Below are 16,311 nucleotides of genomic sequence, written 5' to 3' on the forward strand. Positions count from 1 at the left end.
GAGGGAGAAAGCAAAGAAGCGTTGATCGTTCAACAAATCCATGGATCCAGGTAGGTAACCTTTTATGGTTCTATTTATGATCCTATTTACAGATGTTTTAACATCCTACACTCATGTTTGCCAAAGAGTAGAATCCAAAAGGTCCAATTTACGAAAGGGTGGCTTGAAGTTCAACGTGCAAAAAAATCATTTGGTATGAGTTGACTTGAGTGGTTTACTTTGGATGAACTTGGATTAGCAAGTTTTGGGTAAAAAGTGATGGTTTGATCTGAATCATTCATTGTTCGCTATGATAAGATTGTAATTTAGCATGGTGGCATGGTTTACCAATGTATAATACTTCAACGGCAATTGGTGTCAGCTTTTCTTTTCCATATTATAAAACCAATAAAGATTAATTTTGTCTTGCCATTGCATCTTTAGAAGGTTAAGGGATTTTGTGTATTATATTGTAGAACAGAAGAAAATGCAAAAAAGTTGGTTCACAAACTTTTGAATGCAAAACTTGATAATTATCTAGGTTCTTCCTTAGGAACTTGTGGATGAATGGCTATTAAATTATTGATTTGGTGCACAAGCTTTCTTAAATTTTAGAGAACAAAATCTAGAACGCTTTTATTTATAGAAAAAAAGGGAGGGAGAAACCTAGGAAGATATTTATTGCACTCCTTGATAGATATATATATTCCAAGCTTCAAACTCTAGGGATGCACGTTCCCCAACTTGGGTAGCAAAAAACATAACTTTATACTCCCAATTTTCTACTATATCATAGCATGAAAGACTTTGAGCACTACACATATAGCTAGAGTTTGAAGGCTTCATATATTATTTGTCTATAATTTAAAAACAAGTTTCTTGATGTTCATCCCCTCTCATGGGCCTACACTCTTTTTAACAAGACAGTAGTATGAACTAATGACTCACCACACTTCTAATGTCAACAAGGCAAGTACTCCAAGGAAAGAGAAAAAATAATAAAGTAAAGACCTCCTAACAAATATATGTACTTTCTTTCACAAGCATTGCGTAAGCCTAAAACTAGTTTGTCCACAAACTAACCATGGATACAAACCTGTGAAAATGTAAGTAGTTGCTCCACTTCACCTTCCCTTTTCATGAACTTGCGCCTCTATAACTAATGCATTTAAAATCTAAATTCCTTATATATTTCAATAGCCATGTCTACATCTTTTCATACCGAATGAATTACTTTTCGTTATTGACAGCACATTCAAGTTTAGCTAAATGTTTTGGTATTGTACACGAAGTACAGTAGATCTCATTGTCGAACACCTCAAGTTCTTTACTCATGGAGTGATGCATTATGGTCTGATGTAGATTTATAAGCTGCGATGATCTATGTAATTACAAATGTCAATACACTTAACACAAGACAAGGCTTCTTTCTCAAATACAAGCAGGAGCGGATTGGCAGCACCCCCTCAATCTAACTACAAATCCAGTCATTGAGTCACACTGGATCATTAAGTGGTCAGCCCTCAAAATCTACCTCAAATAAATGATTCCGGCCCAAGCCGCCCTCAGCTCATGTAGTATCTTAATAGACCAATTTATTCACATATAATTTAAATTTTTTAAATCTTTTTATAAGAATTAGAATTAGAGAAAATCTAACTAAAATCAGGATGAGCTTAATATCTAATATCCTATCACTTTACCAACTTAGCCGGTTAACAACTTCAAAAATTTCTCGAAGCATATATCCAAAAGAAAATTTAGCTAAAATCAAAATGAGTGCAATACCTCGCATTTGATGACTTTACTAACTTAATTGGTTAATATTTTAAATTTTTTTGAATTATATACAAAAGATATTTATTAGAACAAATTTTTAAGGCAATTCACCAGAATTCAAATGTGTTGTATTTTGAATCAAAAGCTATTTTTTTTTTTTAATACAACAGCTACTCACTTTATTTTAGTATAGGTACAATCAGCGGAATCAAAATCTGATAAAACTACGAAGGTAGCTATGCTGTGCTGTGCTGCATAGGATGCAATCCAATCGGCAGTTCTATTCGTCAAAAAAAATTGTATTCACTTCATGTGAAGACAAAGCAATCAGAAACCGTCCATTCCTCTTTTGTTTGTATCTCCTGCTTTTCCGGAGATACGACAAATGCATCTTGCCACGTGCTAGTGCGCTAGAAATGTGAGTCTCTATAAAATAATAAAGTGGCTTTCCGCGTGGGATCAAGTGAAAGGGAAATGCTCGATTCGTTTCGGCCCACTAAAAACGTGGGCAGAGTCTCCCCATGTGGCCATGTCTGAATTGAATAATGTTCTCTCCCTAAGGGGACCTAAAAGAGAATTGTACTTAATTAAGGGCCACGATTTGAATCTATAGACTCGATAGAATGGATGGACAGTCGAGATGTCTCCACTTCTCATAATTAGTTTAATGGATTTTATTGTAAAAATACGGTAGTTCTTCATTGGTAAAGCCTGCGAGGCCCCACAATGAATGTGAGGTGAGAGATGCAAAATTAACGCCCTTGTGGATAATTCTTTTCTTCTTTTTTTTTTTTTGGTACAAGTGGATAATTCTTTCAAGGGCGTGGTATCTGCTACATTTGGATGTCATTCCTAAATTATTTCAGGATCCGTGCTTCCCTTGCCATGAGCCTTACAATAGAGGCAGCAATTGACATGGGTCGGACTAAATACAGACCAGGTCGAATGCAAGATAGATAAAAAGTCTGTCAATCCGAATGTGATTTGCTTATCAAATGAGTCAAAAATTCAGATACAAATTTGATTGTTTTATTAAACACATAACCTAATCCAATCTATAAGAAGTTGAATCAAGTTAAACAAATTAAATGGTTAAACATCGCCACCTCTACTTACATGCTATATATAAATTGTGCAACAAGAGTATGGTACTTCTATTATGTCGTAGATTTGAACCATGCCCATCTCTTCTTTTTTTTTGTGGATATATCGGTTGTTCACACTAATCTCATATGAGCACAGCCAACTGAATCACTATAAAGTAGACTGCATAATGGCAGAGAAACATAAGCATGCCTAGTTTAGAGTATCTTCCTTGAATAATGGGCAACAAAAGAGGCGACCTAATCAGCAGCTCTATTCGCCTCATGGAGCACATGTATGGTCTGGAAGGCACAACACTTTCTTAGCAATCACCGAATGTCATTCAGCAGCGAATGCTCAGCCTCGCGCCCCGCCTTCTGGATATGCTCAATCACCTTGGCTGAGTTTCCCGCGAGGATGATGCACCCCGCCTCAAGCACCTGTCTCACATAGGAGAGCTTTTCCCATGCTATCCTAAGATCCGCCCCAAGAGCTGACACCTCGAAGAATCGACGTCTTTCGGTAGCGATCAACCTAGAATCCTGGTCCCTGATCACGAATGCCACTCTAACTTTATCTCCACCAATAGGCACACTACCGTCGAAATTCATCTTGAGATAGCCAGAAGGTAGAGGCTCTCAAGAAACAAGAACATACCTGGGTGCTGCTATAGCAGAGAAGGAATCCTAGATGTCCCTAGCCATGCCCTTCTCTTAAAATGATCGTTAGCAAGCAATTAATTGGCGTTATCAGTATATAGTCCGCAGCTTCTGGGTCCCTACGTGGATATTTCTGATGGTTGGCGTCAGTTTAGGATAACCCTGTCTCCATGCTTCAGTTGCATTGTCTTTGCATGTCATTTCTGCCCTCATCTAGTGTCACATATTTACGTCTAACCTCAAGTCTAGGTTTAGAAAGCTTGCCATCATCTCAAAAATTATACAGATACATAACTTTCATCACTCAATGGCTCTGGTAGTTAATAGAGTTCTCCTGATAGCAAAACAGAAGGAAATAAAAATATAATATTTTTATTTTATTTTCAATTTGGGCACTATATCCTAATCATTTTATACTTCAAATGGCCAGATCTCTCTCTTCATACAGCCAGGCAGCCATGCCTATTCTTTTCCAGATAAATGGAAAGAAAGCTGGGACTCATTACACTTGTATTAAAGTATGTTAATCTCCACTTCATTTAACTTAGGTCAACATGTTGTTAACCAAGATCTAGAGGTGAAAATGAGTCCGGCTAAGTTAATTTAAGTTGGTTAAGTAAGATCGAAAACATACAAAATTTTAACTCATAGTTGGCTAGACTCAAGATCGGCTCAGTATCTTCTGAGCGCGAATCATTGTGTCATCCATATGATCCTATTCCAATCAGTTTGCCAGACTCGATCTTTACTGAGCTTAGCCTAATCTGTTAAAGCTAATTTTTATGATTTTTACCAACTATTTTTTGCAAATAATTTAAATAACAAGCACTTAAAATAAAAATAATTATTAAAAAATTCTCATCCAGAATGGAGACTCAATCAAATTGAAATTGTTTTGACTCAAATAGAAGCTCCATCCCTATGATCCATATCAGGCCAGTGTTTTGATCTATACCCGCGCTATTTAAAATTTGGATCAGAAAATCTGATCCATCCCAACTCTAATTAATTTTTATTAACCCAAATTTTATTCAAAAATATATTGGATTTGATCGAGTTGTCAAATTGGGTCGTTTTTTGGTCTCAAGCTGACTCAACTATCACATGCGCAGACCGATGAGAAGTTTCGATTACGGTCCACTCACTCGCACCGGGGAACTCCAGCCACCAACTGCCGCCGGTGGCATTCTCGTAAAACAAAGTAAGTCCCACCGAAATCTAAGACGAGGGGAGGGCATCGCGGTCGTACGGCCGTCCATCTTCGGACGAACCGCAGGATTTCAGCCCCCCGCTTAAATTTAACTTCCGCTGCCAAGTCCCAACCCACAACCCGGCTCTCAACCTCCTCTCCCTGCCGAGCTTACCGCCGCCCCGATCCCCGGATTCCCGTTTGTGCGCCGGAGTCGGAGCACCGCCCCGGGCCGCCGATGAACATGTGGACCGACGAGAACGCCTCGATGATGGAGGCGTTCATTGCCTCTTCCTCCGACCTACCGCCCTTCCACTGGCCGCCGCCGACTGCGCCGCCATACGCGGCGGCCACGGCGGCCCACGTTCCCTCCTCCTCCTCCTCCCAGTCCACCGTCACCTCGGATGCCTCCCACCTCAGCCAGGAGAGCCTCCAGCATAGGCTTCAAACCTTGATCGAGGGGCCGCGGGAGAACTGGACCTATGCCATCTTCTGGCAGTCCTCCGGCGACGCGGCCTCCAGCGCCACCGTCCTCGGCTGGGGCGACGGCTACTACAAGGGCTGCGAGGAGGACAAGCGGAAGCGCAGGCGCGGCGGTCCGGCGGCGGATCAGGAGCACCGTAAGCGCGTGCTCCGGGAGCTCAATTCGCTCATCTCCGGCGGCTCCGGGGTTGCCGCGCCCGACGACACGGTGGAGGAGGAGGTCACGGACACGGAGTGGTTCTTCTTGGTGTCAATGACGGAATCTTTTGTCGGCGGAACCCGGCTCCCTGGCCAGGCCCTTCTCACCGGAGCGCCGGCGTGGCTCGCCGGAAGGGAGCAGATGGCCGCCTCGCCGTGCGAGCGGGCGCGGCAGGCCCAGGCGTTCGGGCTCCAGACCATGGCCTGCTTCCCCGTAGGCTCCGGCGTCGTCGAGCTCGGATCGACGGAGCGGATCTTGCAGAGCTCCGAGATCCTGACCAAGGTCCGGGCCCTATTCAGGTTTGGAGGCCGCGAGGCGGCAGCCACCGGATCCTGGCCGCCGCCGCCGCCGTGCCAGTCCGAGGGCGAGACCGATCCGTCCGTCCTCTGGGTCCCCGGTCCGATCGTCCACGCCTCTGCCGCTCCCGGGAGCTCGGTCTCGAAGCCCTCTTTCCCGTTCGAAAACCCTATCTCCATCGGTCTCAATGAAAATCCTAGCTCGATCCCGGCCCCCCATCGCTCGCCGCCGCCGCCGCCTCAGAGCAGCAGTACCAATCCCCAGACCCAATCCTTCCTCACGAGAGACTTCAGCTTCTCCGAATTCGGATTGAACGCCTACCCTTCGCCCCCGATCTGCAAGCCAGAATCCGGCGACTTCTCGAATTATGGCGATAGCAAGCGGAATCCTTCCACCCCCGCCGCCAACGGCGGCCTCTTCTTCCACCACGAGATCTCCGCCGAGGGCAAGAACAAGAAATCCGCAGTGGCCACATCGAGGGGGAGCAACGAGGAGGGGATTCTCTCCTTCTCATCAGCCGCCATAGCGACGGCAGCCTCGGCCCGCCCCTCCCCCTCCTCCGGCGGCGCCGGGCTGTTTACGGGCGACTCAGACCATTCCGACCTCGAAGCATCAGTTCGGGAGGTGGAGAGCAGCAGGGTGGCGGAGCCGGAAAAGCGGCCAAGGAAGCGCGGTCGGAAGCCGGCCAACGGCCGGGAGGAGCCGCTCAACCACGTTGAGGCCGAGCGGCAGCGCCGGGAGAAGCTCAATCAGCGATTCTACGCCCTCCGTGCCGTAGTCCCGAATGTGTCCAAGATGGACAAAGCCTCCCTCCTCGCCGACGCGGTCTCCTACATCAGTGAGCTCCGGTCCAAGCTCCAATCTCTAGAGCTGGACAAAGAACGCCTCCAATGCCAAGTTGATGCCCTCAAGGAGGAGAGGGACTCTGCATCGGCCCGCCCGCAGCCGCTGCTCGATCTTGACCCCAAGGCCATGATGAACGGCTGCGGGAGGTGCCACGGGGTGGAGGTGGAGGCGAAGATACTCGGGTCGGAGGCCATGATTCGAGTACAGAGCGACAAGAGGTTCCATCCGGCCGCGAGGCTGATGATGGCTCTCAGGGAGCTTGATCTTGAAGTCAATTATGCCAGTGTCTCAGTGGTCAAGGACCTCATGATCCAACAGGCCACAGTCAAGATGCTGAGCCGGAGCTACACTCAGGAGCAGCTCGCCGCCGCACTCCTCGCCCGAGTTGCCGAGCCACCCCCCCTCCATTGATAAATTGTGAACTTAATGACCACCATGACCACCTCAAGGTTGTTTATGTGTTGGTGATATGTATCTATGGATAGTTTCAGCTAGTCTGCAGTCTCTTTAGCATTGTATGATGAGATGGTAATCTTCTTCTATTAGAGAGAAAGGAGGAGCTGCTGCCCCTGAGAATTTACAGTGAGTGGTGCTTCTTAAGTGATCTGCTGTTGTAGAGGATATAGTGTTTTATAGGTATTGATCTCCATGAAGAAGTGTATAGATATTCCTGCATGCCATTGCAGAGAATCTGTTGTTCTATCCGGTAAACATGCGTGTATGAGTGTAAATCATCTATATTTGAATGAAGTTAGTGGCCTCTGAGATCAAAACGAGTCCTCCTGTTGCCTTCTTTTATGTTCATATCTCTGAGGTGGAAACTTCATTAATCTGGATTCTCGTGTGTCTCTTTTATGGAGAAAAGATTGGATCGACGCCAGCAACAAACCCAAGGGAGTGAGGAGCTGTACTCAGTTCTAGTTTATAGTCATATAGTTTGTTTGTTGTCCTGTGCAGTGGAAACTTGTTATATCTAACTGGTTATTCTTATCTCATATCTTATCTGGCTTCCTGCATGGGCTGGAACACCCCATCTTAGCTGCAATCCATTACAGCTTCTCAGTAGTTGCTATTAACTGCGAGTTTGCTTCTGTTATGGTTGGCAATTCACAGGTCAAACATGGATTCCACCCAGCTTGGTAGGACGAAACCGATTAAAAGATCCCGCTTTGGTGGACTTTGGTGAAGGGTACTGGATTAGGTGTCTTAGATCTTGGAATGTCGAGCATGCTTCCTTCGAATGCGGCTCGATATGCTTATAACTGGTACTTGATTGTGAACTTATAGAGTATACAGTGTTTCGAGTGATGCCAACTGTTTGGTCTTGTTGGTTCATGCATGGAGGTGAAGCATGGCACATAGTGTGTGGGTGACCATGCCTCAGGGGAATGGTAGTGGGAGGTGGTTTAAGGAAGGAGAATTTGGTATCTAGATGCATCAATTTACTGCAAACCATTAGGAAGTACTCGGTAAGAGAATGACAGGCATGGATGTGAAATTATTGAGGGAATTGAGACAGGAGCAAGGGGATACACCCAAAAACACTTGAAAATAGTTGGAAAGAATATTGGAAGTCTATTGCTTATCCTTTTGTACTAGAATTCTATTCCTAATTTATCTTTATGTCTTATCCCAATTCATTATAGTCAGAATAGTTTGGCTTTCAGTGCTAGTTCATTTTAGTTAGATGTATAAGTTTGTTTTTTAGTTGAAGCGAAATATTGATGTTTTTATCTTTTAGTGGTAGAGAGTATGGTTTTATAAATAAAGAGGAAAGAGTTACGTGAAAAGTTAGAGAGAATTCTTTTTGATGAAGAAATGTGTCGTATGAGAAGCCAATCTCATTATTTCGGCTTTTATTTTCTTTTAAATAAATTTATTTTCTCTTTCAATTTTTTTCTTTATTTTTATTTGATTTAACTGATGTTTGTTCTGGATCCTGAGTCGATATGGTCGATCTACTTTGAATAGCATGCCGTTCTACAAAAGATTGATTTGGTAAAGCAATAAAAAAAGTAAAAAATAATAATTTAAGGGGAAAACCATGATGTTCTTACCTTGTTCCAATTTGGTTAGATCAAATGTAAGTAATAGAATGAATACATTTCCTACATAATATAGAAATGAATGGTAGGGAAAGAAACTGGGACTAGAATCCAACTGAAGTTTTATGACTTGTGAGACTTCATAAAGAATCATGAATGTCAGCCGGATTACTTCCGTAAACAGTCAGCTCACTGAGGTTTTAAATGCTTTGTGGTGTTGTTCGAGAGCTAACTTACAGACACTCCCATTAGGGTCTTTTCTCATCAATGGAGGTGATGCCGTGTGGTTGTGGGATTTTAATGGTGACATGGATTATTTCTGCCCAAAGTCAGCAGAAGTAGTCCTCATGAAACTGGTGATTAACAATAAAAGGCCTCGAGGAAACGAATAGAATTAAAAATGGGCCATTGAGTTGGCTAGGAGACGTTTCCTCCCTCAAACAAAGAAAGTTGCCCCATTAAGTAGAACTAGAACAGTAGTATTACTGTTAAGGAGTAGAGAATGCAGCCATTCTTCTCTCCATTTTTTTCCTTTCATTTGATTATTTATTTTTGGATGGCAATAAGTTGGCTGAGCAAGCCGTAATTATAAGTCCTCTCTTGCATCATAGAGATAATATATGCTAGAATCTGGTGAAACCCCCAAGGAACATGGTTCAACCCAATCTAAGCAGATGGACCCTAGTTATCTAGTGCAATTAGTAAAGCCAATCAGCTGCTTAGTTGTTCTTGTGAACAAAAAATATGGGTGAACAGAAAACTAGCATCCCCCCCTCTCCCAACCCAACCAAATAAAAATAATAAAAAACAGATAGAAAGAAAGAAAATAGGAAAAAAAAAAGAAGACGAACTTGATTTTCTCGAGTCCTTCTGGAGCCTTGTGTTATAGTATTCAAGTAGGAATTCCTCGGAGAGGTGGATTCATCTCAAGCAACTATTACTAGCAAGACCGGGCAATCACTCTCAACAATCATTCCCACTCCACAATTCTATCACTATTGTCTATTAAGAGTTGATCTAGTCGTACTAGTTTTTATAATTGACTTCTTCTGTGTAATACTAATTGATAGGACCTCATTAAAAAGTACGACAACACCTCATGCATCGAAACCCATGGTTATGGATCCAGATATGTTAATATATATGGAATATTTTTTTTCCAAGTGCAATTTCTTAGTATATGAAAAAATGAGAAAATGCTTTCGTTATTGTGAAATAATAAAAGTCATGACCAAAATTCATGGAGGTCCAAGCTTCGGACCTCAAAGGTGAATCTATACTGATAGCCATGGCTGTAGGGGTGGCAATCGGGTCGGGTCAGGCATAAACGGGTCGGGTCAGATATTAAACGGGTCAGAAAAGTATAAATCTGAACCTGACCTGTTTATTAAACAGGTCAAAAATTACAACCTGAATCCGACCTGTTTAATAAACAGGTCACCCGACCCGACCCATTTAACCTGTTTATTAAACAGATCGATTAAACAGGTCGGGTTGATTTATGCTTACCCGTTTAACTAAATATTACTGTAAATAACCAAAAATAAAATACTTAAAATAAAAGAGGACCTTTTTCGCCCGCTGCCTTCTCGGCTTCTCCCGACCCATCTGCCGTTCCCCATCGCCGCCGGCCCGACGCCCGCTGGCTTCTCCCGAGTCCCGACCCATCCGCCGCTACCCATCGCCGCCGCCTGCTGCCTTCTCCCGACCCGTCCGCCGCTCCCCATCGCCGCCGCCCGCTGCCTTCTCCCGACCCGTCCGCCGCTCCCCATCGCCGCCGCCCGCTGCCTTCTCCCGACCCGTCCACCGCTCCCCATCGCCGCCTCGTCCATGGCAGCGCGGCTGGTCCCGGCGTAGGCCCACTCCTCCCAATCCGAGCCCCCGTCCGCCCAGCCGAAGCGGATGAGGACCTTCTCCATCTACCACTGGAAGCCTGGAACCCCGACGATCCCTCCAAGCCTCGGCTCTAGAGCTACGAGATCGATCTCGCCAAGTAGATGGAGACTGTCCCCCGGATCGCGAAACCCTTGAGTTGCTGCGTCGTTACCTCCATCGCAGTCCGTGGGCTTGCTCGGGTCCCTGCTGTCGTCGCCGTTGACGAGGAGACGGAAGTAGTCGGCAGGGGGAGGAGAGGGCGGAGGCGGATGTCCGGAGGAGAGGCGAGGGGAGGGCGGAGGCGAAGAATCCGGAGAGGGCGGAGGCGGAGGTCTGGAGGAGAGGCGAGGGGAGGGCGGAGGTGAAGAATCCAAAGAGGGCGAAGGAGAGGGGAGACCGGGAGTCGGGAGAGGGACACTGTGGGTGAAATTGAAATAAAATCGGAGAAATCCCTAGGGAGAAAGGAGGTCACGGTGAAATTGGGCCGAGCGGCGTGCGGGCTTTTTTTGGGCCAGAAAATTTGATCCAACAAATATTAAACGGGTTAAACGGGTTAAGCGGGTCAGATATCTAAAACCCGTATCCGATCCAATTAATAAACAGGTTAAACGGGTCAACCTGTTTATGACCCGAACCTGTTTAGGCCAAACCCAAACCTGTTTATGGCGGGTCGAACACGGGTCGGGTTGGCGGGTCGGGTTATACTTTGCCACCCCTACATGGCTACCATGGCCTTGGCTGTCATTGAAGTAGCAATAACATCATGGCATCTAATTCCAGCTTTAGCCCAACTTACGGCAAGAACAGTAGAACCTTCAGTATTCTACTTTACCTGCCCTTGGAGAGGTGGCTTCAACCGCACCCAGACTGAAGGTTTAGGTGTTCTATGATAAGCGATATTTAAGGTTTGAACCATGCCCTGTGGGCTTGCTCAAATGCTTCATCCATCCAATAAGAAGCAAAATACTTGATCTACTGAGGTAATTCAGGTCTGCAAATCGACCAAGCTGTTCATGAACAGCTCCAGTCTGGATCTATAACCAGCTTGTTTGAAGTCGGTTCAGCTAAGAAAAAAATGAGCTTGAATATATATTTTTTTTTAAAGCTTGACTTCCAAATGTGCCGAGCTTGAACACCCATTGGCTTGTAAAAATAAGAGATTATCTTAGCTTGACAAGAGTCTTATTCAAGCTTGGTGTCCCACGACAAAAGTAGCCTTTTCTTTCTTTCATTCATTCTTTCTTCTTTTTTTTTTTATAAGACAGGTGAATATATATTTTTAGTATGAATACATTCAACAAAATCAAAAAATAAAATATTACAAAGTGTGATCAAAATAGCCGACAGGTCAATCACTAGTAGGCTGACTAATTGATTGATATCAAAAGACAAATAATTAATATTCAAAAAGGTTTACCACACACCATGGTACGGTTGGGCGCCACTGAGGCCTGGAATGGAATTGAGTTGCTTCAATAGATAGCATTATTCTTATTCCATTCATCATGAATGGCATGTGAGATGAAAGCACGGGCTCCAGGAGCGGTTGAGCTCCAAAAGATGTTTTGAACTTTAACATTAAAGATAGACTTTTGATTCCTTTTATGATCCAAGTATATAAACGGGCACAAAATTAATCATTGACCTTTTGATCTAATATAACTTGTTCAGCTGTCCAATTCATCCGATTTTTTTTTTTTTGAGAAAAAGGAGGAGCAAGATTCCACCCGCTTCATTCATCTGTCTCCATGCCATGATTGTGGATCACGCTGAGAAGAACAAGGAAATATTCATGTGAATAAAAAGAAAGCATAATATCTTTTGGATTTTTTTGAGAAAAGTGAAAGATAATATCTTTTGGATTTATTTTGTCTTTATTATATATATATATATATACATACTTGATAAATAGTCTCCTCGCCGAGCTATTATAAAAATTATATCCTACACTACATGTACCATACCAGTGCATGATGTAGGATATATTTTTTTTTCTTTGTTGGACTACAAGATGACCTTATGGTTATGGATCATTGGATTCAACTCCAGTGAGACCAAAGCTTTTGATATATTTTTAAAATCAAACCTTCATGTCGGTTTGGAAAACACAGATAAAATTTATTCTGCACTTCTGATCCCAAGGAAGCTCAATAAAAAAAAACAGTCTATCTACCTCTTAACATCAAGACTTAAGAGCGCACTCAATAACTCTTTTCATAAGCGAGTGTATTGTATTTAATAAGAAGCAAAATACTTTATTGGAATATGATTTTCCTTTGTTTAAAATTCCGATAAACCCAATGAAAACAAATATCTTGTAGAACATATAATTATTCATGTCTGCACGCCAATGGGTGTGAAGGGATTGATCTTAAAGGATAATAATTTGGCCGCATTTTTTTCTACTCATCATTGATAAAAAGAATGCGAAGCTGTGATGCTTCTACTTGCTCCCAGATAATTGGACTGATTTCTTTAGAATCGCATGGAGAGTGCGAATCCTGATAACAATACACCATATAAACTGGAACGATACTTTCAAGCACCACGGGGTGGTGGCGCAGTTGGCTAGCGCGTAGGTCTCATAGCATTCTGAGTGATCCTGAGGTCGAGAGTTCGAGCCTCTCTCACCCCATAGTCTTTTTTAAATTCTAAATGTTTAGTATTTTACGAATCTCTATGAACGAAGTTTCTCATTTTTTTGGATTTGACCCTTTTTGGTTCCTTTTTTTTTTTTTGTGTACCATTTCTTTTTCCTAAATCTCAGTGAGTATTTGCACGCTTTTAAATAATTCAAGCTAGTTTTCAAAAAGTAACATCTTCTCAAATGTTAGATATTTTATGAATATATGAGTCCTTCAAGTATATAAATTATTTTTATTATTTTATTCTAACTTTTCAAGTTTAAGTAATTTTTTCATTCAAAAAAAAAAGTTGAAGTATTCTTTTAAGCAACATATGCTTAGGGTTTTATGGAGACAAATTAGATAATATTTCTTGGATTTTCTATTAAAAAACAGATAAATTGTTAAAATTAATTTTTTAAAGAAAGGCAACTTGAAATATTCAAGTTGACGCAACTAATTGAAGTCTTTTATCTATGCATATTATAGAATCTCTGATCAGCCAGTAGACCCAAAAGATTAGAAGTATCCCTCTTAGTAAGAAAAATTCTAAATGATGTTTTTATTAGCGGCATATTTAAAAAAGATTCTTCCTATACTTTCTTATTCTCCTATTTTATGCTTTGACGGGGCACGGTCTCTCTTCCATTTCTATCTCCCACCACCCATCCCAGCCAAATCCATCCTTTTACTTCTAGGAACCTAAATCTAATTACCAAAGCACTCAACCGATCATAGCTAAAGCTGTCAATGAGTTTGGTTAGGATTCGATTTGACCTAAAATCTAACCCAATCTGACCTGATCCGACCCAATAATCTTCTCTCTCTCTCTCTCTACCCATTTTATATGTCATTTCTCGGAGCTTTCTCATGAGCTGCCTCTATGATCTTCATGAATGAGATGCCCTCCTCCTCCCTCATCTCCTCGCTGCCTAGGGCTTGGCTTTGGGTCCCTGCCTCTCCTCCCTCTGGAGCCCAATGCCTCTTGATCCATGCTCCATCCCCTTCAATCTTCGCTGGGTGTTGAAAGATCTTTTGATCTCATCTCCATCGATTCTTTCCTCTCTTCTTTTTTTTTTTTTTGATTTTTTTGGTTGATTTTATAAGTAGAGATGAATCTGCTCTGCTACATTGCACCAGTGTCACTTGATCAGGGGAGTGGGAGAACCTGCTGATGGAGATGTTGAAGGTGAAGTAGCTATTGCTCCTAAAGCTATGGTGGCAGATGCTCCATCCCCTCCAATGGTTCCTAGAGATTGTCTGGAGCACCACGGCCTTAAATCGATGATCATGGAGCTCGAATCGATTGCTCTAGTAGATAGACGATGGCAACAGAAGCATAGGGCTATAGACGCCTGAAAGCCCACATGAATATGGGGCTTGGGCCTAGAAAATAGGCCCAAAGGCCGAGCAAATCAAGGCCACTTCTCACCCTTAGGTCTCAGCTCCTAGGTGGTCAAGCCACATTGCCTTGACTCACCGAATAGGGTTCACCAAAGGCACAGAGGGTCAAGCCAACTCACACCATAGAGAATTCAATCAACATGATTCAATTCTAGCCATTGATGCCATAAAAAGAGTAACTCTAGCTGCCGAGACTCCTTATGGGCTGCGCTCCCATCAATCCAAAGGTAAATTCGGACGAAGGAGTGTGAATCGTTCTTTCTATCCTCTGCTTCACCGTTTTCATGCTGTGTTGGTGGAACATTCTGCCCGCAATGCTGACAGAAGATCTTAAAACTCCACCGTAACTTCTCTAACTTGTTACAAACTCTGTTGTTATTTAGGGATTAAACCTTGGATCACAAATCTATGTGGATAAGAAGGCAAGCCGAGCATACGAATTAGGTGATCCATGCACCAAAACATTAACGTCAAGCGTTTTGATGACAGGCATCCATCACTTGGCTCTGTCATGGAGCCCAATAACACCTAGTTGGACACATGTCACTTGTTTATTGCTATAGGAGAGCCAGCAAGCTCTCCATGGTTTTAAGGGGGTTTATGTTAATGGCACGACGTGTTAAGGGTCACATAGACGTCCCTGGATCATAACTCATCTCTCTCTCTCTCTCTCTCTCTCTCTCTCTCTCTCTCTCTCTCTCTATATATATATATATATATATATATATATATATATGTATGTATATATGTATGTATGTATGTATGTATAAATGCCGATGGTTTTTCATGTCAAGTATAGAATATTTGTTAATCTATGACATCCTCCATCCCCTGTATCCTTTGTTTTCTAGTTTCTATTTCCTTGGTACCATCAAAGGGATTAAAAGAACGGCAAAGTGTGATTATTATACTAAAAGCAGGGTCTGTTAGGGTGCTGAAAATAATTAAGGTGGGATGAAATTTTTGCAGTGGAGGTTTCAGGTTCAAAATTAAGGTGGGACAGGGATGTCTCAAAAGGTAGTCTTAACTTTGGAAAATAATTTATTAGTTTGTAGAGGTGGTTTATCTTACCCCCTGCTCTTTTAGGTTAGCTGTCGTCCCGGCTTCCCATCTATTTTAGCACCCATGCTTTTTTTAGCTATCATGACGTCTGAACAGAAGCTTTGATCATTAACTTGCTGGTAAAACCTTACCGCATCAATAAGATATTCCAAAATTCGAAAAGAGCCTTAGATCAACTCATAAAAAGCTCAGAATTTGATCTTATTTCTGTTGTGGTCCCTCCTCATACCTCATTTGAATTTTATAGAGACAGTAGAGCGTGGGGTTCTTGGAAAACCGAAAAGAGAGAGAAAAAAATGCTGCTTTGTCAGATGATCAGATGGTTAATTATATTCAAATTTGGCTGAAATTTCGGTATGTTATTTCTGGCATTGAGCGACGGTTTGGATCATTGAAAATCATTCTTTATTGATTATTTTAAGTATAAATATTTGATGAGATCTATTTTCTATTTTGTTATTTATTATTGAAATAAATCTTATTGGTGATGAATGTTCTTATTGTGGAAACCAAGATTAAATCTTCTTGATGCTTGTGTAGCCTTCTGTTGAACTAGAGAAAATCTAATATAATTCTATTATTTTAAATAGTGAAAGTTTTTGGCTGGACTAAGTCTCATAATTTTTTTCTTCACATAAAAGGGTTTTTCAAGTTAAAAATTGTGCTTTGATTATTTTGCCTGTTAATTGCTTGAGTAGATTATTATTGCTTGATAAATGGTATCCTATTTAATTACACAAAGAAAAAAAAAAATTGTGGCATCATTATTTCTTGATTACATTTTTTT

At 42.3% G+C, this 16,311-nt stretch overlaps 1 protein-coding gene and 1 non-coding gene across 2 annotated transcripts; both read left to right on the forward strand.

Moving 5' to 3' along the window:
* The first annotated feature begins 4,530 nt into the window (after nt 1-4,530).
* Nucleotides 4,531-7,312, forward strand: LOC103714042 (transcription factor MYC2-like). Its single transcript, XM_008801170.4, has one exon. It carries the CDS (start codon nt 4,928-4,930, stop codon nt 6,923-6,925), a length of 1,998 nt encoding a protein of 665 aa, XP_008799392.2. The 5' UTR covers nt 4,531-4,927; the 3' UTR covers nt 6,926-7,312.
* Nucleotides 7,313-12,983: 5,671 nt separating this feature from the next.
* TRNAM-CAU lies at nt 12,984-13,069 on the forward strand. Its single transcript is given in 2 exon segments — nt 12,984-13,021; nt 13,034-13,069. It is a non-coding gene; the product is annotated as a tRNA-Met (tRNA).
* The last annotated feature ends 3,242 nt before the right edge of the window (nt 13,070-16,311 follow it).

The sequence above is a fragment of the Phoenix dactylifera genome, unplaced genomic scaffold, assembly GCF_009389715.1.
Source record: "Phoenix dactylifera cultivar Barhee BC4 unplaced genomic scaffold, palm_55x_up_171113_PBpolish2nd_filt_p 001095F, whole genome shotgun sequence".
NCBI classification, from domain to species: domain Eukaryota; kingdom Viridiplantae; phylum Streptophyta; class Magnoliopsida; order Arecales; family Arecaceae; genus Phoenix; species Phoenix dactylifera.